Here is a 23,917-nt window from a genome sequence, read left to right as displayed (position 1 = left end):
TCACACTGGCATACAGAGTCCGTTTTCTATGAATGAAGAGGACTTGCTGCCTGGCGGGGACTGATGAGGGTCGGCTGCCGCGCCGCCGGTGATGCGGTAATTCTTTTAATCTTTTTATTTCCTTTTATCTGTTTTCCTGATAGCCTTCTGCCCGTGATCCGTCTTAACGGTCTGCCGCCGATCTTCCCCTCATCGGCGTCACAAGCTCGGTTATTAAAACCAATAAAAAAAATTCAATAGATACACGAGATGATTTATACAACAATTTATTACGGCAGGGGAGCGTCTGAGTGGAGGGAGAGGAGATAAAGGAGGCGCTCTTTTGTGAACTAGAACAGCAAGTTTGAGTTAATTTCCTGCCATTATAACTCGAATGAGGCTGCAAAGAGTGTGTGTGTGTGTGTGTGTGTGTGTGTGTGTGTGTGTGTGTCAGGATGCCCTATGCATTATAACTCGACGTCCTGTAGGTATCGATGTGACAAATGCTGCAGCATTTCACTCACAGACACAGCAGACACAGCAGAGAAGGTACTGGTGAGCGGAAACAAGACACATGTGTGATGATTACAAGGTGATGTGTGTTTTACCTGTTCTAAGGTAAATCACGTAAGTATATTGAAACGTGTCTCATGCATCTTGCAAAAAAAAAAAAAAAACAATGATTCATCTATAGCTAAGAAAGTTTTATATCTTATTTCACTTAAGTACGTCAATATCCTGCGAGGGAAGTTGTCATGGTATTCAGGGAACACTCGTGATTTCTGCTATCTAATTACATAAAAAAAAAAAACATTTATAGAGGTTTTCCAAATGCTGCTGAAATTCCCAGTGCCCACATTAGAATATAATCACGCAGTGGGGCGCGGCGAGGCTGTGCCAGAAGGGTCTGCTCGGCACTCTGCTTGACTTGCAAAACAGCTCCGGCGAAAAAAAAAAGCAGTCGCCACTTTCTCGTTACTTTAAGTCTGCAGCAACAGCTCCTGCTGCTCCCAGCAAGACGAGTGGTGCATTTGCAGAGCAGTGCTCGATTGTGTAGAAACCGTCAGACGCTTCCTGAGGGTTTGTCCTAACTATGGTTGTCTGGCGCCATTAAGGTAACGTATAGTGGTGAGAAGACCTGAAGGGAAAGTTGAAACGATCTCATAACGGTGGAGGCGGCGGGAAGGGATGACGAGAGGACGTTGAGTTCTGCTGTTACTGACTGCAGCAATATGCTTCCCCGTCTTACTGTAGCAGCGGAAAGAAAGACTTGATCCTCAGCACTACTTGACGCCGGGGAGATCGCCCCTCCGCCTATTGAACAAAGCTGAGGGATTCAGGAAAGACTGGGATCGCGCAGGTCGTAGAGTGTTACTTACACGGCTACACTGCACACACATCTGACACGTCTGGTTTGCTTGAGGGTCTAATGTTCTGAGGCTATCGCTGTAATGCCCCGTCTCTGCCTGGCACGGAAGGAAGCAGTTGGATAGATGGCAGGACGTTGAATTCTGCGACTTGACTTCGAGGAAATTTATGTACTAAGTATGACGAAAAGTTTTACACTGACAAACTGCATACAAAGTTCAAGTTGACTGCATAAGCTCAGAGTATACGAAATGCTGGCTGATGGCGCCTTGGCTGGAGTCGGGGCTAGCAGAGAGCGGATGGAGGGCGGGTGTGGCACAGGAAGAGGGAGAGTGAAGGACGACCTGGGGCGGGATCCTGGACGGCTAAGGATGGTTTTTGGGAGGGTCTGGCGCCTCTGTGATGCTGGGAGTCCTTGCCAGCCACCGCAAAATATATGGGAAGAAAAGGAAATGCATCATTAGTGCCTCAGTAACTTGCCAACTTGAAATGGAGGCGCGTTAATTTTTACGAGAGCTCTTAAATCGTACGTCGCTTTTTGGTGTGATTCACTTTAATCATCATAGCTTGTGATGTGTTTGTAGCCTTTGACTTACCATCACTGTATACATCAATCCATTTTTTTATTAATTAAGTCTGCTTTGCTTCAATCGAATTTTGGATGAAGTAAAATATTTTGCCAAGATGAACGGTTATGTTTTCGGACTTACAAAAACAAAACAAAACATATATTCAGTTTTAAAATAATCATAATTGCAGTTCTTTCCCTTGGACAGAGATTCACTGACTGATTACTGTAAGGCACTGCAATAACGAGGTCATATGGTACTGATGGAAATGTGGAGCAAACTTTTTTTTTTTTTATCACTGGTGTTTTCCCAATATTATACACTATACTCCGTTCTGTGTGAGTTGGGAGAGCATGCACCCTCCCAATTGAGGGTCAAAGAGCGAGTGACGGGTGACGCCAGTGATTTGTTGGCCCAGGCAGCGTCAATGAAAGTTGGCGTGTGTGGCATGACATTCGCTGCTATGAGGGAGAGGAAAAAATATGAAGTTTCTATTTTTTCTCTTTTTCCTTTAATGGCTGTCCTTATATTTGTCACTACACTGATCGCTGCATTTTTTTTTTTTAATCGCTTGATAATGTTTAACACGTGAAGAGTAAGGGTGGGAAGCATCCACACTCGTTGAGTTTCCTCTTTGTGGAGAAAACCAAATACCTGTCTTTATCTATTAGCATTAACTTATATGTAATACTAATTAACCCTCTTATTGTTGTGGTTGTCCTCTGCTAACAGACGGATCACTGTGAAAATGCTCACACAGCTACACAGTAAAAAATACAGGAGGGCAAGTCTATCTTTTGTAAGCCGCTAAAGAACCAAACTGCAGTACAAAAATAAGTGTCTGATAAATAGCAGTTGATTATATATAAGACCATTAAACAAATTAGAACATAAGGGCGTAAGACGTAAACAATAAGAAGAGAAAAAGACAAGAAACCGCCAGCCCTACACGTGACAATCCCTTTATAAAACAAGCTTAACTATTTCCACCCATCATCCCCATCCATAAATGTCTTATCTTCTTTTAAGGCTCCCTAACGACTCGGCATTAACAGCCTGATTACTTAACATATTCCATTCACCTACCGTTCTAATACAGGACCAGTTTCTTCTTGTCTCTTTGTTAGCGTGGTGGTGACTGAGGTCTCCACACGCCACTGATCCTGTAAAGGCAGCTGGTCATTTTGTGAAACGGACGATGTTATTTGTAGGGAGGGGTTAAGGTGTCGATAATAACACAAGAAGTAGCGCCGCAAAATGGTCCACGGAATCAAGAGAGAGAGAGAGAAAAAAAAAGAAGAGAAAAATAAGGTTTTAATGTATATTCAATAAGAAAGAAGGGCAAAAATTTCCAACACTTGAAAACACCTACAAGAGAGAGAGAGAGAGAGAGAGAGAGAGAGAGAGAGAGAGAGAGAGAGAGAGAGAGAGAGAGAGAGAGAGAGAGAGAGAGAGAGAGAGAGAGTACAAACATATAACCCGATAACCGTAATATAAAAAAAAGTAGGCATACCTAAAAAAAAATAGATAGCAAAGAAAAAAAAAAGAATAATAGGGTGATTGGAACAGTCCACTACCGCCGCTCACCAACCACATAAAGAGAAAGAAAAAAAGAAAAAGAAACAAGAGAACAACAAATGCGAACAATTTCCGCACACAAAGGTCTCCTCGTAGTTTGACTGAAATCGGACCACAACTCAGTTACTCACGCCCCGCAGGACAGCCACCCCCTCCCCCCCTCAAACCTGCCGGCAGTTCAGAGGCCGCATCTACTCTCCGCCCCTCCCCTCATAGTCGTCCCCGCGGGTCACAGAGGCGGGGACACACCAAGTCCGGAATTGGCAATTTGTCAACACCGCAAAAAAAAAAAAAAAAAAAAAAAAAAAAAAAGAGGTGTACGTATTTGCATGGCGGCGTGCTGGCAACCTTCCCCTGCCCTGATTCATCCTGGGGAGTGTTACTGTGTTGCTGTGTTGATGTGATGTTCATACACTATTATTTTTTTTTTTAATGATAGTATTTTAACATCATGTAAGTGTTGATTCTTTTCATAAATTTTAATGCACTACACGTGTTTGATTTCACCTAACTAGCTTACTTTAAAAAGGAGCAATCAACGCTGGGAGTAAACTAGATTGTAGTCTTATTTAATCTTATTTATCTATTCATTTATTCATTTTTTGACAGTCCGAGTTTGAGGCGCGCCAATCTTTATTAGATTTATTAAATACAATTCTTTCTCGTACTCACAAACCACAAAGAACAATTATTTCCTACTTAACTTTCCTGGGGTGCTGGAGCGGCAAATGACAGGGTCTGTCCATCTGTTTCTCTTCGTATCCTCGTGCCAGTCTTCACACACACAAGTTTCTAAACGAAAGTTATGCGTTTGTACACAAATTCCTCAGGGACTGTGTTGCTTAATAATGTTCTAACCAGCACACTGACAATACTGCTACTGCACCCTATCAGCTCTAGCACAATGAGTTTGTATATCCTTATCTTGATCACTTACAATATCTATACTTCTGTATATAATTACTTCATAACCTTATTCTTAACCAACTCCATGCATCTTTGACTTTGTATCTTTGCACGTCGTTATATACATACGAGTATCTTCATATCTTAGTATCTTAATCATCAGTTATTATATTTAATCTCTAATAGTAGTTTTATAGTATTTTGCAGATCAAATTAACCTTTTTATTTAATATATTAATAGTAGTTTTTCATTAACGCAATAAACCTCTAAAGCAGTTCGTCAGCACGACACGAATGTAATTAGCTTTTCGTTCAGTCCATAGTGACAACACCTCACAGCTGCGTGAGTGCAAGCAACATTCCACAACTCTCGACGCACTGACCGCAGAACTTCGCATAGATAGTTTCGTCAACACCCTTCGTATTTTTGCTCGCTCTAAGACTCCTCTCCTCAATAACGGCGCGGCCTGACTGACAGCCTTGACTCCTGCAGCCGAGAGTTAGAAAAATGGCCTTCCAAACTTAGGGAAGGGAAAGCTCTGTATCCATCTTCTCGCGGTGTCTGGACAGTTGGTGAACTTTCTTTGTGTCTTCCTTGGCTAGCCACGAATGAGTTCAGAACTTCTGTGTTTCTCTCAGGCTCAGTTCTTTGTCTCTGTCTGTGTGTGTGTGTGTGTGTATGTGTGTGTGTGTGTGTGTGTATCTGTGATTCACCTACGGTCGTCTGCTGGTCACCCAGCCAGCCGTTTCCCTACGGAAAGAGCTCAGAGCTCATAGTGACCGATCTTTGGGTAGGACGGAGACCACTTACACACCACACACAGGGACAGCGAGTTACATCCCCCCTCGGGTTACATCCCGTACCTACTTGCTGCTAGGTAAACAGGGACTACACATTAAGAGGCTCGCCCATTTGCCTCGCCGCGCCCGGGATTCGAACCCTTGATTGTGAGCGTGCTAAGCACTACGCTACGCGGTGTGTGTGTGTGTGTGTGTGTGTTCTCTCTCTCTCTCTCTCTCTCTCTCTCTCTCTCTCTCTCTCTCTCTCGCCATTAATTTATCTAAATTTGGAATAGCAGCGGAGCACACAATTCCTGACCTTGCCTTAAAAATACCCAAACCCAGTTAAATAATGAAATAAAGAAAAAGAAAAAGAAAAACTAATTACCATGATGAAAATAAGCAATTTCCCTGCTTGTATCACGTTCCATTACCTCATTCCCCTGACGGCTGAAAATTGTGTACAAAACGCGCCGTGCTCCAACCTTCCCGCCTCGCTCGCTGGCAACAGGGACGATAGCGAGGATCATATTCTGAAACACTTCTGGGTATCACCTCCACTACATTCAAAAGGCTCTAGTTGAAGCTACACAGTTTTTTTTTGTGTGTTTTTATGGTTCTAGGGACAGATTAACAAGATTTCTACATTATTGCAGCACAGGAGAAACACTCTTGAGAACCCGGTTAACCATCTCTGTGGCCTTTGAAAATGGTCGAGGTGAGAGAACAAAGTGTTTCAGAATACGGGCCTCGGCGAGACGGAAGCTGGTGACGAAAGGCAAGTTCTGCACCGCCGCATTCCTTCCCTGATTGCACGGAGATGGGGTGTTCCTGTATACGAGGGGAGGAGAGGAATGGCTGGCGATATCCTGACGGGGACACTAAGGGTGAGGCTGCCAAAGGAATAGTTTTAATGAGGCTTATTTGTTTCAGGCAAGGGCAGAGCTATACGAAATATGTCAAGCTTAAATTTGGCCATTCCGCTGTCACCGCACAGCGCCACAAGCCCATTCCATGTTACCAGCGTTAATTATCCCTCAGGTAAATTCCAGACACGAGCGTATAGTCATAAATGGGTGAGGAACAGAAACAATGGTACACAGCATGGGAAGGCTGGATTTGCGCTTGTATGATATGTTGTATACGAGATATCACAAAGGAGAAATAGATTAGATCCTTTGTGTTAGTAACTAGGATAGAACAAGAAGCTTTCCCAGTCATCTACCGCTTTATTTGAAAACATAAACTTTGAATTCGAGTTAATCATTATTGAACGTAACGTAAAGGCAGTGGAGTATTTTGATCTGATTTAATTTACGGCGCCTCAGCATCATATGGCGCCGCTGCAAAACGTTCAAAGCAACAAATATGGCGGTGGAGGAAGGAACTGGCCACTCTCTTCTATGTCAAGGCCCAGGGATGGTGGCGCTATACCAGCTCTACACCAACGCCCAGGATTGAGTAAGGAACACATCTACGTTACATTCAAGGATGATAAACCCATCTACGAATTTTTTGGTTTATAAACTGAAGTGGTAGATGTGTTTCCTGTTTCGAGTGACTTCCGCAGTGGTAAGCAACAAATTCGTAGGTAAGTTTGTCATCCTTGAATGTAACGTAGATATGTTCTGTACTCAAATCCACTGTTCTGGAATTGATGCGACTTCTCTCCACCACTGTTCCTGATTTAGATGATGTATTGGCTCCAGTTGATGATGATGCTTGCCTTACTTGATATTTGCCACTGCTGGATCAGATAAGGAGCTTGGTGTGTTGGTAGCGTGGAGGACCGGTAGTGAGATTGGTATTTCTAGTAGCTTGGAGGTTGTGGATAGTAAGATGATATTGTCGATGTCTGCGAGTAAAAGACACGTATGATGAGAGTTCTTCTTGATTTAATAACAGGTAGAATGTACACACTTGACACGAGACGAGATTATAACGTGACGATTGATTGTTCTCTCTCTCTCTCTGAAGTGATATGAAATGATGACTGAGTAGCGTCTCTCAAGACTGACTGTGACTGAGCGGAACTGAGTGAGAGACCAAGACTGACTGCTCGTGACTGACTCTCGGACGGGGACTGACTGACTGACTGAGAGTGAGACTACCATGTGGGCAATATTTGTGTGAGCTAAGTGGATCACGTTTTAGGTTTTGAGGTGAAGAAATGACCAATGAGATGCTATGAAATGAGGTGAAGGAGCCAATAGGATATCTCATTATTTTAAGCAATGGCCAGGAAGGAAAGACTCAGAGCGAACACAGGTGTCTTCCCTAAGGACTGGAAGTGGGTGTGAAATTCCCTTGAGAGGTAGAGAAGGAAGAGAAAGGTTAAAAATAAAACAGACTGGCTGGCCATGGGTACACGTGGGATGAATATGAACACATGCATGTGGGATGGATATATGAAATGATGAATATACATATAAATAATAATAATAACTGTTGAGACTGATACACAGATTGGGACAGACTTTTGTCATCAGGTTGTTAATGCAGTCAACAGTGAAGTTTAAACGAAGATTAAATACACTAATATATAATGATGGTAGGTGGAGGTAAATACTAATACAAATCATACAGAGACTACCATGTATTGGTCTAAAGACGTCTTGCAGATTTCCTTTTGTTCATATCAAGACAACACCCTTTGTTTGATTCTCTCTCTCTCTGTCTCTCTCTCTCTCTCTCTCTCTCTCTCTCTCTCTCTCTCTCTCTCTCTCTCTCTCTCTCTCTCTCTCTGTGTGTGTGTGTGTGTGTGTGTGTGTGTGTGTGTGTGTGTGTCAGGTTGCTTCAATTAACATTATCAATACTCTGGCTTCGGTGAGGTGTGCCTGAACTTAAAACATGGAGGTAGGGGAGTCTTATCTTATTTGTGCAGAAGCGATGAGGGACGGGAAGCAAAAGACACTCAAACATATCTACACACACACACACATACACACACACTTCACCACCACTATCGTCATTACCACAAAGGAAAAAAAAAAAAAAAACACAAATAAATTAATAGATAAGATGTTCTTTATTAATTCTAAGAAAGAGATAATAAAACACACACACACACACACACACAGCCAGAAGAAGAGGAATGAAAAGATAAGGACAGTAAAGAAGATCAGAGATAGGAACGAAAACGAGAAAGAGAAGAAAAGGGAAGACGGAAAAAAAAAAAAAACAGATGCACATTTTTGTCTTTATAAACAAGTCTGTGGAACAAAAGAGAGAGAGAGAGAGAGAGAGAGAGAGAGAGAGAGAGAGAGAGAGAGAGAGAGAGAGAGAGAGAGAGAGAGAGACTAGTGCAGCTCATTTTCTCCACCCTCCATTTTTCTTGCAGCATCGTTGGCCGCAAGTTTGGCTTCCTTTGATAATGTTCTTAAACAATAAAGTTGCGCAGATATTTCTTGTGTACGTCAATTAACGCCGGCATTTTTACTCTAATAAAGCGGCGAAGTGATTTTTTAAAATTTTTTCGACTTTAAAAAAATCTAATCTTTTAATCCACCCAGCACAGTGAAGGCTGTATCTGTGAAGTCTTTTCTCATTTTCTCCGCCTGACAATGGATGGAATAAAAGTTGGCTTACTGTCTTTCAAACGTCAGTCGTAAAGGATGAAAGGAAGAGTATGCATTACACCCGTCCCCCCGTCTCTCTCTCTCTCTCTCTCTCTCTCTCTCTCAACCACGATTTCACAAACAAAGCGTCACCCAATCCATCTATTCTGTCATCGAAAGCCGCACTGAGAAGGATGACCACTTCCTGTACGAGTACATCCTCCGCCAAGGCATAGACGCTCGACACATTATCCACCAGCATCTGCGTCTTCCCTGAACGAGCGCCGCCAAGCCACAGCCAACATACACAGATAAGAAGCTTTCGTCGCTCGACACCAATCCGACAGAGACTTGTGGGGCTGCGCTTAGCCCTGCCGAGAGGGGGTGAAGGCTTTCCCGTTAGACAAGACTGAAGATTGTTGGGCGGAGATAATTTTTCTTTCATATAATGTTTTGTCATTCTTGCTTTCACTTATTAAAAGGAGTGAAGGCGGGGTATGGTATTGTTTAAGTTTCACCTCAAAGGAAAGTCTGATCAGAGCGTTATGTGCCGCTCAAGGCTAGTACAGCACTGGAGGGAAAGCGAGTTTCTGCCGCCGCCATCCCGTGTCTCAAAAGGTCATAGATGTTTATTTCTATCTGCAGTTGAAGGTCACAGTAAAGCAGACTCAGCCAAACACGTCAGTCCGGAATATATCGCCGAGTCAAGTATTTCCACACTCATTGTGAAACGATTTTCCGCGAGTGTTTGGTGACACAGGTCTTGTTAATTTATGTGGCCGATGCAAAACATTGAAGTAGCATAAGAGTTCCCACTTACTCAACTTGATGTAAAATTATAGTCTTGGTAATAACTTTTGCTTCTTGTTGTGTGGCGGCAAGTGACCTTGCTGTTGTGGCGTCAGAATATCAGTCAATCAATTCAGAATATCAGTCAATCTATCAATAATTATTTTTGTGAGTTAACTGAGTTGTTGAGGTGCCGGACTACACGAGCTGAAAATCTGGCCGATACTTTGAATTCCACTTCATACCTAGACCTGGCCTGCTTGAGTGCTGATTCACCCCAAGGTTCATTGGCTGTCCGTAATACGAGACTAATGAGAGAATTCAGTGGTGCAAGGAAAGGCAGGATGAAGCTGTGACTCTCTACTTTCAATGTGGAAGCCTCAGAGAAAATTAACTACCGCTACTACTCCATTTTGCGTTTTCCCCACACCAGTAACTCCACCCATTTGTCTCCAGATTCTTCCTTCCCTCGTGGCGCTCACCTAGACTTCCTCCAATTCTGCTTCCTCAAGAATCCTCCTTCCCCTTTACTCTCGTAGTGAAGGGCGGAGGCATTCCTCCAGTAAGTGCTGCCGCCTTCCAGGAATGACCCGAAGTATTCATGAAGGAGGAGAGCTATTGACATTCTACTGGCTCGATGCACAACATAATCACACTGATCCGCGAGTTTAGTATTATTTGAAAGAAGCGTTGCAAATAAAAGTATGAAGGAATAACAGTAATGTGATGATTTTGGTAAAGAAAAAAAAAGTTAGTTTTTGAATGTAGATTACGTGGTGAATGTCATCAAGCTGTGTGCCATCAAGCTGAATGAACACCGAAAAGTGACCATGAGTAATTTACAACTAATTAAGCTTTAAGAACATTAACAATCCCACACATCATCAGTTTGAAGAGTGAGTTTGGTGCACTTACTGATTACGTAATTCATCGGATGTCAGGTGCCATTATAGTATAGCTTAGTATACGTATACGAGTATGTATATGTGTGAGGAAAATTTTGGCATACCTCTCATAGACGTGAAATGAGTTGCGCATTCGTGGGAAAACTGTCTTTGCGACTCACCCATTCACTGCTCCGATAATTACATGCATTATTCCGTCCTTAACACTGCCTGTCCTTGGCGCGGGGTGCAACTCGTGGCGGGCGCTGCTTTGCTGGGTGAAGTTATCAGCTGCCTACATTATGGTGATACGGACGCATTGAGACATATAGCAAGGAAGTATCTATGCAGTCCTACTAAGAGCACAGTTGCGTTGTCTAATCTAGCGGCAGGAAGGTCCACTACTGTAAATCCACTTTGGTCACGCGATGCTTCATTGTGGTTCAGCTGTTGTGGTTTATCCCTTTATGATCAATTTGTTAGTGTTTCGATCTGTTCATGATAGGCTTTATATAGTTTTCATTTTTTTCCTTATATTTACTAAGGAAAAGATGACTAGGGAGAAACTTTCGCCTTTAATACATGTCTTATTTTAAGGTAGATAATGTAGCTTGTTTCAAACAACCTCGCATTCGCTATGGATGTTATTCATTCTTTGTACTGATGTTAGTTTCTATACAGGGTGTAACACAAGTTTCTGGGGATATTGCCAGAGTAAAGTACAGTTTATTCTCAATCGAAAATGTTCTGTGTGTGTGTGTGTGTGTGTGTGGTGTGTGTGTGTGTGTGTGTGTTGTTATAATGCACTTTTTCTCAATAACTGCCTAATTAATGCGCGCGCACACACACACACACACACACACACACGCGACAGTACGACAAAGGAATACAAGCATCATCGTCACCTTGCATCATATCGGACTCACTGCTCACCAAGGAAGCGTTTCTGTCGCTTTAATTTTCTCCTAACTGACAAGTCCCTTGCGTTTTAAAACATGTATTTTTAACAACGTTGTTTTGGAATTTTCTGAATAATCACAACATAATCTGCCAGTGTTTATTAATATTATGAACAACCTATAGTAATTGCTGCTGACTAAAACTGAGTACCTAAAAAGTAGAAGGAAAAACAATTACAGTAAAAGAGAATATAGGTGATGGGAGAATCGCCTTGCTTTTGTTTGATTTTTTTCTTATATTTGTTGCTAATTGTTTGCTTCCTTTTTACCGTTGCAATGTAATTGTTATCGATGTATCATCAATTACTCGCATAGTCACGCACTTCCTTCGGAAGGTCTAAAATACATCCCTATCAAAGCATTATTGACATGCACACGTGATGGGAATTTGATCTTAGAAAGCAGGTTTTTAGGCCTGATGATGGAACACGTACATTCCGACACGCTGCATAAGTGATGCATAACAGTCCCGGCGTTTGCAGTCGTTCGAGTAAAATTGCTTCGTGTGAAAAGGACCTTGCTTGATATTTTATGTCTTCCTTAGTTCCGCTTTAACTCCACATTCCCTCGCCATTACCAGAGACCTCACCTATACAAGTCAACACACGTCACGCTCTTTCTTCCCTCGCATTTCAGGACGCTTGAATGGCACGCGCAACGCTGCAACGCAGGTGAGCAGCGGAACCTCCATCCGGCCATCTGAGCCAAACGTCCAAAACTGCGTCGGGACCCTTTCACGAACAGAAGATAAAGAAAGCTAACGAGGCAAAAGTAAAGAAAGAAATGAAAACAGAAAAATCTTCAACTCAATGTCAAGGCAACAGTATTTCAACACCATTACTTATCAAAAAATGTCACCCATGATAATTTGTGTACAGGAATACGAGAAAAAGCGAATTTTTTTTCATCATGAGCATTCTACTACCGCACAAAGCACAACAACAAACAACTAAACAAACGACTCCAACTAAACAAACGACTCAACACAGCCAAACACAGGAGGAAGGGCAGCTTGATGCAAGGCCTCCTAACCCTTGTCCGGCATCCATAACTTGCCAAGACACTTTAGGTCAACAGTAACTTTGCTTACCTGCGTCAAACTCCCTCCAGGCGCGACACAGCCCACCTGCCAGCCGAGCCCGTCCAGCCTCTGCAATGGAGAACATCAGGATGTCAACGGGATATCGAAGTTTCTGATATTTCTCCTCGAATGCACAACACAGACGCAACATTTACATATAATGTTTCTCACTTCTAACCATGAAAGGAAACACGTTCAAGAGTTCACGGCGAACGGCTCCTTTACAGCAGTTTGAGAATGCTTTAGCTTGAATTAGATAGTAAGAATACCAACATGTTTTAATTCATTCATAACACAGATGCTCATTCCTTTTCGAGCAGAGTCGTTCCACTAATATGATGAAGAAAACAATAATAATTGATAATGATGATGATAAGAATGATGATAATAATAATAATAATAATAATAATAATAATAATAATAATAATAATAATAATAATAGTAATAATAAAATAGTAGTAGTAGTAGTAGTAGTAGTAGTAGTAGTAGTAGTAGTAATAATAATAATAATAATAATAATAATAATAATAATAATAATAATAATGATAATAATGATAATAATAATAATGATAATAATAATAACAATAATAATAATAATAATAATAATAATAATAATAATAATAATAATAATAATAATGATAATAATAATAATAATAAAACAGCAACAACAACAACAACATCAACAACAGGAAAGCGCGGACCCACTGAAGGAAAAACGCTAGAAATTATTATGAGAGTATAACAAACAGGAAGGAAAACTATTGAAATATTCATCAGGAAGCGGGATGAAATCAGTGCTGATCAGCAGGATTTTGAGTGGTGAGGTTGCGTGAGAGATTGACTGATTACTAACAAGCAATAAAGAAATTCCGCGGCGCCACATCATAAGTGGTCATATATATATATATATATATATATATATATATATATATATATATATATATATATATATATATATATATATATATATATATATATATATATATATATATATATATCACGTTCACATCTGTGTGATTACAAACATATATCTTATATATTGCTTATCATCTTTAGTCTAGACTCTAGCGTAATGTTATGTTAATTGCAGGAAAAATGCTTCTAAATGTAAAATTATCACACACACACACACACACACACACACACACACACACACACACACACACACACACACACACACACACACACACACACACGTCTCTATTACGGAGTTTCCAAACGCCGTTATTATGTAAGATGAATCCTCAAACCCCTTTCCCAGACTCCGCAAGACAAACACAGGCAATGCACCACAGCAGGCTCAGTGTTCCCAATCTGCGGAAGGTATTACGGAATTAGGTACTGATCAACGAAGCCACCAAACAGACCCTTCATGGCGCAGGGAACCCCACGTGAAATGACTCAAATCAAACTCACTAGGTTTATAATATATGGCAAATTTGAATTTATTCTGCCTCCAGGTTACTGGTATGTCGACTGACATAACTTTGATACAGCCATTCTGTATAAAATAATGATAACAAAAACAAGAACAGCAACAACGACAAAAACAACAGCAACAACAGTGCAACATCTTCACCACCACCACCACCACCACCACCACCACCACCACCAACAACAACAACAACGATAACAGAGGAATACTACCACCACCAACAACCAAATTATTGAATACGCCTCGCTTAACCTCGTCGCAAAGGGCAGACAGCAGAGTCAGCAACAAACAGCAGCCCTAGTCAGGATGATATTACGATACGTGTAGCTCTTTTCTGATAATATCTATGAGACACAAACACTTAGAAAGCAAAATGAAATAAAACCACTTACAATGCAAAGAATTCATAGTTAGGTTGTCTGGTAAGTGAAGGAAGGAAAGTCATTCATTCAGCATTTTATTTGGGAGACTGTATTGCCTAGGTGTGCATCGCTGTAAATCAATGACTAAAGGTTTCCTGAGACCAGCTGGGAGGGAGTCAGTGTCAGAAATAGATAGATGGATAGATAGATAGATAATTGAGCATCGCTAGCTTTACTAAGACGGGTGCTCTCTCTCTCTCTCTCTCTCTCTCCCTCTCTCTCTCTCTGCTTCCTTTAGTAATCATCAATATCAGCAGCTTATACCGTCGAGCAATTTCCAAAGCCTCATCTTTCTTATGTCAAAAAAATAAATATCGAAATAAATATCTGATCACAAAACTGCGCTGCATTTTACGTCAACTGTAGGCACGATGTCATGTTCGAATTATTTCAGAGAGAGAGAGAGAGAGAGAGAGAGAGAGAAAGAGAGAGACTACTGTAACATCCGTGGATATTAACTAAGGCATGCAATCTTGTACCGGCCATCTCTACAGCAATACATTGGCAGGCGGGGCGGCGGTGTGCTCGCTAGCCGCCTGTAATTCCATCCTGGTAGTAGATGAGACTCTGAATGTACAAGCAAGATTCTCTCGTTACCTCGTCAAGACAGATAACGTATCTACCAGTCCAAACATTTTTATTTCATTTTTTGTGTAAGAGGGGCACTGATCAAGGGCAACAGAGAGAGAGAGAGAGAGAGAGAGAGAGAGAGAGAGAGAGAGAGAGAGAGAGAGAGAGAGAGAGAGAGAGAGAGAGAGAGAGAGAGAGAGTAAACGGCCCACTGAGATGCCCGTCCCAAAAGAAAAACGAACTCTCATGTTGTAATATAAATGTAAAACTCAGTATATCGTGTATTTTTGATTTGCAATGATATTTTGATCGTCGAAATGTATTTTTTTTCACTACTTTCTGTAAATAAAATAAATGGGATCGGTACACATCTTAACAGAGCTTTACCACATGAACACATCCATTCATTGTTCGTAAGTCTCTTTTCGGATGTTCCAGTTAAGGTTCCGCCACAACGATCAGCTCTTCACCTCACTCTGTTATGCATCGTCTCTTGGTGCATCCATCATTTGCATGTCTTTCTTCAGTTAATCCATAAATCTTGTCTTTGCTCTTCCTCTGTTCCTTTCTTAATGGTGTCTCTCCAGCACCTTCCTCCTCCTCACGCACGCCTTATCTCTCCTGTGCACGCGGCACTGTTATTACATACTTTAATCAAATGCAATTAGTAATCCATAATGTCCATGAAAATCCCCATCCCATAGAATATTAATCATCAATTTTTTTACGCCATAACTCTCAAAATTTACAGACACCTGATGTGGTACTATTTAATCTTCCAATTCCATAATCAAACATCTCCACTTTTAGGGAGTCTTAACACGTCTTACATTCAAGACTAAGAACTGCGTAGTTGGTCTTCTACCTAGAGATTTGAAGCTTCTCCAACACTGCGTGACACTCCATCACTGCTGGAGAGAGAGAGAGGAGAGGAGAGAGATGAGAGAGAGAGAGAGGAGAGAGAGAGAGAGGAGAGAGAGAGAGAGAGAGAGAGAGAGAGAGAGAGAGAGAGAGACCTTCCAGCAAAACTAAATATCTCATACCTCAGCCATACACAACATTAATTTTTCCTTGGTTTCCCCCTCCTCCATGCTTCTCTTTGTAGCATTTCAGTCTCATAATCTTCACAAACACTCAAGCAGTCAACATATATCTAGTTTAGGTCCCACAAATGGTTAAGCATCATCTGTACACATTACACTTGCAGCAGTCCATTTATTACTCTCGGCACTGCTCCCGCGACCTCTCCTGACGCTCGCCCTCACTCCAGTAAGCAGCAGCACGTACACGGACTGCGAGAGGCGCCACAACCAGACTTTACCTCCCTCAGGACGTGCCCCGATTTAGTCAGCTGGCCTTTTGTAGTCTTCTTATTTTCTGATGCTCTCTCTCTCTCTCTCTCTCTCTCTCTCTCTCTCTCTCTCTCTCTCTCTGGTCAACTACTCAGTACCCCCATCAACGCCTGTATATTCCGTCTCTTTATTAATGAAGGCTAAATTTTCCAGTCATCATGCGACGCTTCTTCATTACTGACCCCATATTGAGTGCTCGCTGCCTCTTGATAATTTGATAGGAGTAATACTTGTTTTTTGTCCTTTTATTAAGTTGCAGCTCTCTCTCTCTCTCTCTCTCTCTCTCTCTCTCTCTCTCTCTCTCTCTCTCTCTCTCTCTCTCTCTCTCTCTCTTACATCTGTGAGTGCACAACCATTAATTAAGCCTCGCATGGACTTTGCATGCATGAAGTTGAAAGGACGAGTGACTCATTCATTGTGATGCTCTATTTTCAGCCACAGTGTTGTGTTTGGTGCAACAGGTAAATGTGATGGTGATATGATGTTGATGGCACAATCATTTCTCCAACATCAATTCTTTCTCTTCTTTAATATTTTTTCTATGACGATGTTGATAGAACAAAAAAAATTCTATCGTCATTTTTTTCTTTTTCTCTTTAATATTGTTCACAGTAAGGTAATCAGAACTCTGTAAAGAAGGGCTGAGTTACGATCTATCACTTGCCAAGTTAAGGTCCATTAGATCCTAAGCCGCTTCAAAACCACATCTCTTCTCTATCGAATGCACAGAGGGAGCACGTGTAGCTGCAGTTTCAAAGGTCATATTTTACTCGTAGCCTGTCCGCCAGTAATGCAAGTCCTCGGTGGATTAACGTACACAGAATTCCTACTCCATCACTGGCGCAGATGTACGTGAGATGTGATGCTGCTCCCCTGCTTCTCATTGCGTGGTAGCTTTCATCTCTCTCGCTTCAAGGTCGCAACGCAGTCAGATGCACTTCAGCTATTGAGAAATTCTGTTGCTTTACCTTTGATTTTGTGTATGTTCGTGACCTTGCAAATACTTCCTGGTATATTTGTTTTTTACATCACGACGGACTTGAAGATTCCCATGTAAAACCATTTACTTATGTTGATCTTGCATGAGAAAGTTTCGTTGCACTAATATGGCAACTGAAATAATACCAATTGGTGTGGATAGAGAAACATTCATGAACTGAGCAACTAACAATGAGCAACACAGACAGCAGCGTCTCCGTGATTTCAAACCCAATCATCTGGTAGGGGGACTAGAAGGAAAGTGTCGCGCCTTTGGTTACGCTGACGCAAACGTGTACGAGAAGGCTCACGTCATTATTAGTACATCTAACATGCAGGTCAGAGAATACTACTAATTTTCATAACTAACAGGTTTCTGAAATAGCAGTATTGTAAGATTGTAAATGAATACAATTAAAGGAAAACTACAGCTATTCTTCGAAAATTTCGTCGAAACTTATACTTTGTTGATACACCGCAGGAAAATAAAGTAGCACTAAAAATACTGATGGTGTGTGCTATTTTCATCACGTCGGGCGATGAAGAATGTAGCGGCTCGAGGAAGTAAGTGAAGCAAGCAAAACATCGGAAAACAGAGAGCAATGAAATAGACAGCACAGTTATATATGGCTTGTGGTGAAGATGAACGAGAGGTGCATTAGGGGGAAGGACAAAGGAGATGGAACTGTCGCAGGCCAAAGAGTAAGAAGTACCATGTGGAGGAAGAAGAAAAGGCTTGGCTGGTCTAACATCTCGTGTCGCGTACCGTCAAGTGTACCCCAGGAAAGACGTTTGGTGTACCGTTACCCTCTGTCTGGACCATCACCGCCGCTAGCCACTCCTTTGTTTGCTCCACTCACACTTCCGCCATGGTATTAAGTAAATGCAAGGAGAGGTTCCGTAATCGTGCTTCCTGAATCGCTGCAAACATTGCCTTGCCATTTGTTGCCTGACGCTCCAGTGTTGGCAGGGAGCGGGTGAGAGCTATTCCAGGATTTTACTCAATATTTTTTTCTTAATTTTCATCATTTGTAAATATACTTGTTCTTATGGTTCTCTGGGATGCTGTGATATGTATTATTACGCTATAATTTCTTTAGCCTTAGTATAATTCATTGATTGATTGATTTAACTTGCTTTTCTGTCAAGCAGAATTCGTTTGACAGACAGTGATTGCGGTGCAGCCGTCGACCGACCTCTGGAAAATGCAATATATTAACTACTTGGTTGTGGTAAAATGAGGCAATTACTTATGCGTATTATTGTACTAGGTTGCACTTTTAGTACGTGATAAAATACAATAAATAAAGACAAAGAAAACATACAAATAGATAAGTAAATAAAAATAGTATTGAAAGAGTTAAGTAACATTTGCAATAATTTTCATGAGGCAGCTTGTGACATCTACCATTACTTGGTGAATGCGATCTTGACACAGGGTTTAACTTTGTGCTGCACGAACTACATGAAAACCATCTGAATGCAAGCTGGTGTATCCGGCACACACCACACCTTCATCTGCATTTCTCTCTACTTATCTACGTCGGGCTGTTTTTTCCTTCACCTTGTTATCAACCTTTACATTTAGGGCATCATGGGATGGTAAGGGGGGGAAAGAGTCCATTTGGGGTGGTTTATTCAGGAATCCACACAACAGCAGCACTATTTCCACCAGCGTGAGCACACCAACAATGTCCTCGAAAAGATGCCGGAGGTCATCGCGAATGTTGCGGAAAGACTCTTCTTTAATATCTTCGATGATATCCCTGATAAGATTGAACATCTGCTTGTCATCGCCCCTGATGTCCTCCTCTGTAGCGTTCCTCTTTGCTCGGTGGAAGCCAAGCAACGAAACATCAAGGTGACCGCTGTCCTTAACGCCCACGAGGATGTTAGTGACCGACAGGTTCCCGTAACTGATGCCTAAGTAATGCATTCGTGAGATAATCTTGCAGACATGCAGGAGGGCGGTCATACAGATGGCGGTGTGACCTTCATCCAGCCAGTAATCCAGCGTGAGTCCCTTGGTACGGCCTAGGACGAGGGTTTCCGAGCCTGGCTTCGTGACGCCGTACACCCTGGGTATCCCAGCCATGCTGTCCAACTCCTGCACCACCAACGCCTCATGGCGCGGACTGGGAGACAAGTACACCTCCACTTCTTCCCTCCCGCCGTCGGGCGTCACCAGTGTGGCTCTATACAAGAGGAAGGGGCGGACATCCGTGGCAAGTGTTCCTGTTTATGAGGCATGCCCACTCCACCCAGGGAACCTCTTTTCCGGCACACGAGGAAGTCATGGGACTTACTTCAAATATCGGTATTTAGTGAAGGTCTGTTGACAAAAAGAATACGAGTATACGAGTATAAACCTATTGATACTTTCAATGTGAGATAAAGAGCTATCCATGTAATTAATAGTTCGGTGGTAAAATATGAAAAAACCGAATATTCTCTTTCTTCAGAAAGGAAAAGGAGAGAGAGAGAGAGAGAGAGAGAGAGAGAGAGAGAGAGAGAGAGAGAGAGAGAGAGAGAGAGAGAGAGAGAGAGAGAGAGAGAGAGAGAGAAAGGCACAACCCAAAAATAGTTTTGAAAGGGGGAAACAAATCTTGCAGTGAAGCCTATGTGGGCCATTACTCGGAGGTGAGGTGAGGGCTGGGGCTGTATGTGGCACCACGCCGGCTTGCTGGGTCTTGGCGGGACTGCTGGAGTGCATGATTACAACTCCTTGGGTTATATTCCGGACCTATTCCCTGCAGTAACCACTACACCACCAGGCCGATATGACAGCATAAATAATGGTAAAGGATTTAATGGTTTTTAATATGTGGAATGAAGATGAAAGAAGAGAACGATAGAAAAATCAATGACCAACATGCGGGTAGGTGAAGAATTTGTAGAATTTTGTTGAGGCAAAAAGACAGGGGAAGTCAAGGCCATTAGGTAAACTGGGACTTTTTTTTCCCTACAAGATATTTTCATTGAACCGGTGCTGCCAAGTCTGTCTCTGTTTCTTAACTGTGTAACTGTAACTGATCTCTCTCTCTCTCTCTGTCTGTCTGTTTGTCTGTCCGTCTATATATCTATCTATCTATCTAAACCAGCACAAACGTCATTTCGCATGTCTTCCAAAGAAAATTCATTTAAACACACCACTTTCCTTTCCGTCCACGCCTCTTATTGTTCGCTCCACCCAGTAACAACAGTTCATTTCCCCTTTCCGATCTTCCTCTGGTTTGTGGGGCACGGCTGCTGGATCGCCGCATGCTGTTTAGTTAATTGGATTCATTAGCCGCGTCATCTACCAGCTCCCGGTTTACAATGAGAAGCACAGTCAGTCTCTTGCCTGTGAAGAACTTCGGTGCTAAAAGTTCATGAAGCAATTACAGCATGCACCGCTTAGCAACTTGGAATTACGTGTGGGAATTACTCCACTTAGTAACTTTGAATTAAGCATGAGAATTACTCCACTTGGCAACTTTGAATTAAGAATAGTCGGGATAAAAAAAAGTTTAAACCACACAAGAAAGCAAAGACACATAGGCTATGAAACCTGTGAACACCAAACGCCATGCCAAGAAACCAAGAAAGCAGTGATCATAAGTCAATAAATAAGCACAGTAGTAGATGTAATCATGCTGATGTGACTAAATAAATGTACCCAGTCAATTAGTGCGCACAGTCACAGTGAGTGACGGGTGCAGAGGTGTATGTTGAATTTTAAATCTCACGCGAGAGGAGAGTAAAGGCAATGAAAAAGAGAAAAGCATTTTGACAGTAAACTTGAATTCTACTAAATTGAGTTTCAAGTCCCGGGACAGATATCCAGTTTACGTACAGGACCTGGTTGAGAGAGAGAGAGAGAGAGAGAGAGAGAGAGAGAGAGAGAGAGAGAGAGAGAGAGAGAGAGAGAGAGAGAGAGAGAGAGAGAGAGAGAGAGAGAGAGAGAGAGAGAGAGAGAGAGAGAGAGAGAGAGAGAGAGAGAGAGAGAGAGAAGGAAAAAAAAAGAAAAAAAAAGACAATATTTTGAAGTTGGTGTGAGAGCACTTGACAGCCTGGGAAAACTGTCACACACACGGAAGGCTCCTGAAGGGAAGGAGAGGAAAGGAAAGGAAAGGAAAGGAAGAGCACACGATGAAATGATAACACTGAATGGAAATGATAAATGACCACAAGTTGGCAGCCAAATCGTTACATTACTGATCTCCGAAACTTTCTGCCTGTTTCTACTTTTTCCTTTTCTAAGATTTAAACTATTTCAGCTTGCACGCCGCCACAACGCTCTTGCTCAGACCTCCATTGAAATGCCAGTAACGGTAGCAGTCCCAGTCATTACTTACGTCTGTCATGGGTGGCCGTCAAGGGATTCATTCACCAATGAGTACTGCTCTGTGAATGAACGACTCTTTCTTCTGTTAATGTGTCTATGAAGGAAGTTTTGGTGTATGTGAGAGAGAGAAGAGAAGAGAAGAGAAGAGAAGACAGCTGTCTATCTTGTCTCTCTCTGTCTACTTCTGTCTATTCCCGTCTCCTACACCTCATACACGTGTTGTTACAGTGACCTTTTTACTGTTGTCCACGTTATCTGCTTCTGGTGACCTCTGCTAACCTCGTATACTAATTCAGTGATAGCCACCAGCCACTTTGTAATCTGGTGCTGATTTCCGGCTCTGTTATTCTTGTGATAACTCACCGCATCTTGTTGTTCTCGGTGGCTACGTCTCGTCTCTTATCTATCAGTGTGGTGATAGCTTTTTGGTACCTGCTTTCGTGTTTATCATTTTCTTCCCTCATTTATTCTTTCTACTTCTTATTTCCTTCTTCATTTCTTCTCGTTTCTTGGGTTACAACATGCCCCCCCACCCTCTTATATATATATATATATATATATATATATATATATATATATATATATATATATATATATATATATATATATATATATATATATATATATATCAAACAATTAATCTTATGAGCCTCGCAGTTTTGGTGATGGATGAAAGCAACTATTTCCGCGCGTGTGAATAATTTAAGATGAAGTTAAATTCGGGGAACTATGATGATTACTGACCATTCATAAGCAACACTTTCTTAAATTCCTCTCCTTATGGCCAAAATACAGGCGAATGATAACGTAAAATCATTTTATCCATAAGAAGGCAAAGATAAGCATCATATGATGACACAAATAGCTCGTTTTAAATCTTGTGGGGGACTTGAACTGCGTCGAGTGATACTGCAGCCAGGACGTGATGAATACTGCGCAGTTGGGCTGCAATGAAGACAACACCGAGGAAATGTTACCTATGTAAGTTGACTCTCTCTCTCTCTCTCTCTCTCTCTCTCTCTCTCTCTCTCTCTCTCTCTCTCTCTCTCTCTCTCTCTCTCTCTCTCTCTCTCTCTCTCTATATATATATATATGCGGATACTGAGTGACATTTCATAATTCTAAGTAAGAGAGAGAGAAAAAAAAAAAACAGCGATATTCTCCCATGTGACCGTAAACAGAGTGCACTGATTTGAATACATGACAAGCACACGCGGTGAAATTTATGACATGTCCATTAAGCTGTAAGTGATGGCATCACTAACTGCGCTTAACATAAAGCAAGAGGGACACTGGCCAAGGGCAACAGAAAAAGTGAAAAAAGCACCACTGAAGGCGCCAGTTCCCGAAGAGCAGAGCCAAAACAATTATTCAAAATCACGAGAAGTGTCTCGGAACCTCCCTCTTAAAAGAACTAAGTCATTGGCAGGAGGAAATGTAGTAGAAAGCAGGGAGTTCCAGAGTTTACCAGTAAAAGGGATGAAAGACTGAAAATACTGGCTAACTCTCGCGTTAGGGAGTTGTCAGAATATGGATGCTAAAAAGTAAAAAGCCTTGTGCACCGAGACCGCGGAAGGAGGGGAAACAAAAAAAAAAAAAAAAAGAAGAAAAAAAAAACTGGGGGAAAGACGGAATTTTAGGAGACACACACACACACACACACACACACACACACACACACACACACACACACAGAGAGAGAGAGAGAGAGAGAGAGAGAGAGAGAGAGAGAGAGAGAGAGAGAGAGAGAGAGGCGAATATATATGAATGCATCACCCTTAAGATATACTTGTACCCGTTTTTCCTCTCTCACTTTGTACTCGTCTATTTGTCAGCCTTCCAGTCTGTGCGTCTCTCTCTCTCTCTCTCTCTCTCTCTCTCTCTCTCTCTCTCTCTCTCTGTCATGTCTTGGGGTATCTGGAACTCAACGTACCCGAAGCATCTCTTACGACAATTTCGTTTTGTCTCAACAGAGGAGGAAGAGGAGGAGGAGGAGGAGGAGGAGGAGGAGGAGGAGGAGGAGGAGGAGGAGGAGGAGGAGGAGGAGGAGGAGGAGGAGGAGGAGGAGGAGGAGGAGGAAAACAAGATCTTTGAGCCAAAATACTGAAAGGGAACGTTAAGGGATACGAAAAGAGAAATATAAAGACAAACGGTAAGTGAGACAACGAATTAGGATGAAGGTAAGGAAAAATAATCGTGATGTATACATAATAGGAGCAGGAGTAAGAGAAAAGGGGAGGAGGAGGAGGGGAGGAGGAGGAGGAGGAGGAGGAGGAGGAGGAGGAGGAGGACGTACTTTACTAAATTTGTGAGGGAGAGGAGCGAGTAAAAAGGAGGAAAAAAAAACATTAAATTATGGGGCTTTCAGCAACAATTTTTATAT

General features: G+C 42.0%; 1 protein-coding gene across 4 annotated transcripts; it reads right to left on the bottom strand.

Moving 5' to 3' along the window:
- Window positions 1-5,857: 5,857 nt before the first annotated feature.
- Window positions 5,858-19,563, bottom strand: LOC135108348 (uncharacterized). Of its 4 annotated transcripts, none has more exons than XR_010272219.1 (4): window positions 18,772-19,563; window positions 17,921-18,405; window positions 12,460-12,519; window positions 5,858-7,035 (listed from the first exon to the last, which is right to left on the bottom strand). XR_010272219.1 is itself a non-coding variant. In XM_064019232.1 (3 exons), the coding sequence occupies exons 1-3, from the start codon at window positions 19,300-19,302 to the stop codon at window positions 6,991-6,993; spliced, it is 636 nt and encodes a 211-aa protein (XP_063875302.1). In that variant the 5' UTR covers window positions 19,303-19,563; the 3' UTR covers window positions 5,881-6,990. The 4 variants fall into 4 exon arrangements, 2 of the variants coding, with proteins under 2 accessions (XP_063875302.1, XP_063875301.1); XR_010272220.1 differs by lacking the exon at window positions 5,858-7,035 and adding an exon at window positions 11,337-12,100; XM_064019232.1 differs by lacking the exon at window positions 17,921-18,405 and having other exon boundaries at window positions 5,881-7,035.
- Between the last annotated feature and the right edge of the window lie 4,354 nt (window positions 19,564-23,917).

This window comes from Scylla paramamosain, chromosome 17 (assembly GCF_035594125.1).
Source record: "Scylla paramamosain isolate STU-SP2022 chromosome 17, ASM3559412v1, whole genome shotgun sequence".
In the NCBI taxonomy this organism is placed as follows: Eukaryota; Metazoa; Arthropoda; class Malacostraca; order Decapoda; family Portunidae; genus Scylla; species Scylla paramamosain.
Note: the sequence above shows the minus strand (reverse complement) of the source record. Positions and strands in the feature narration are given on the sequence as shown.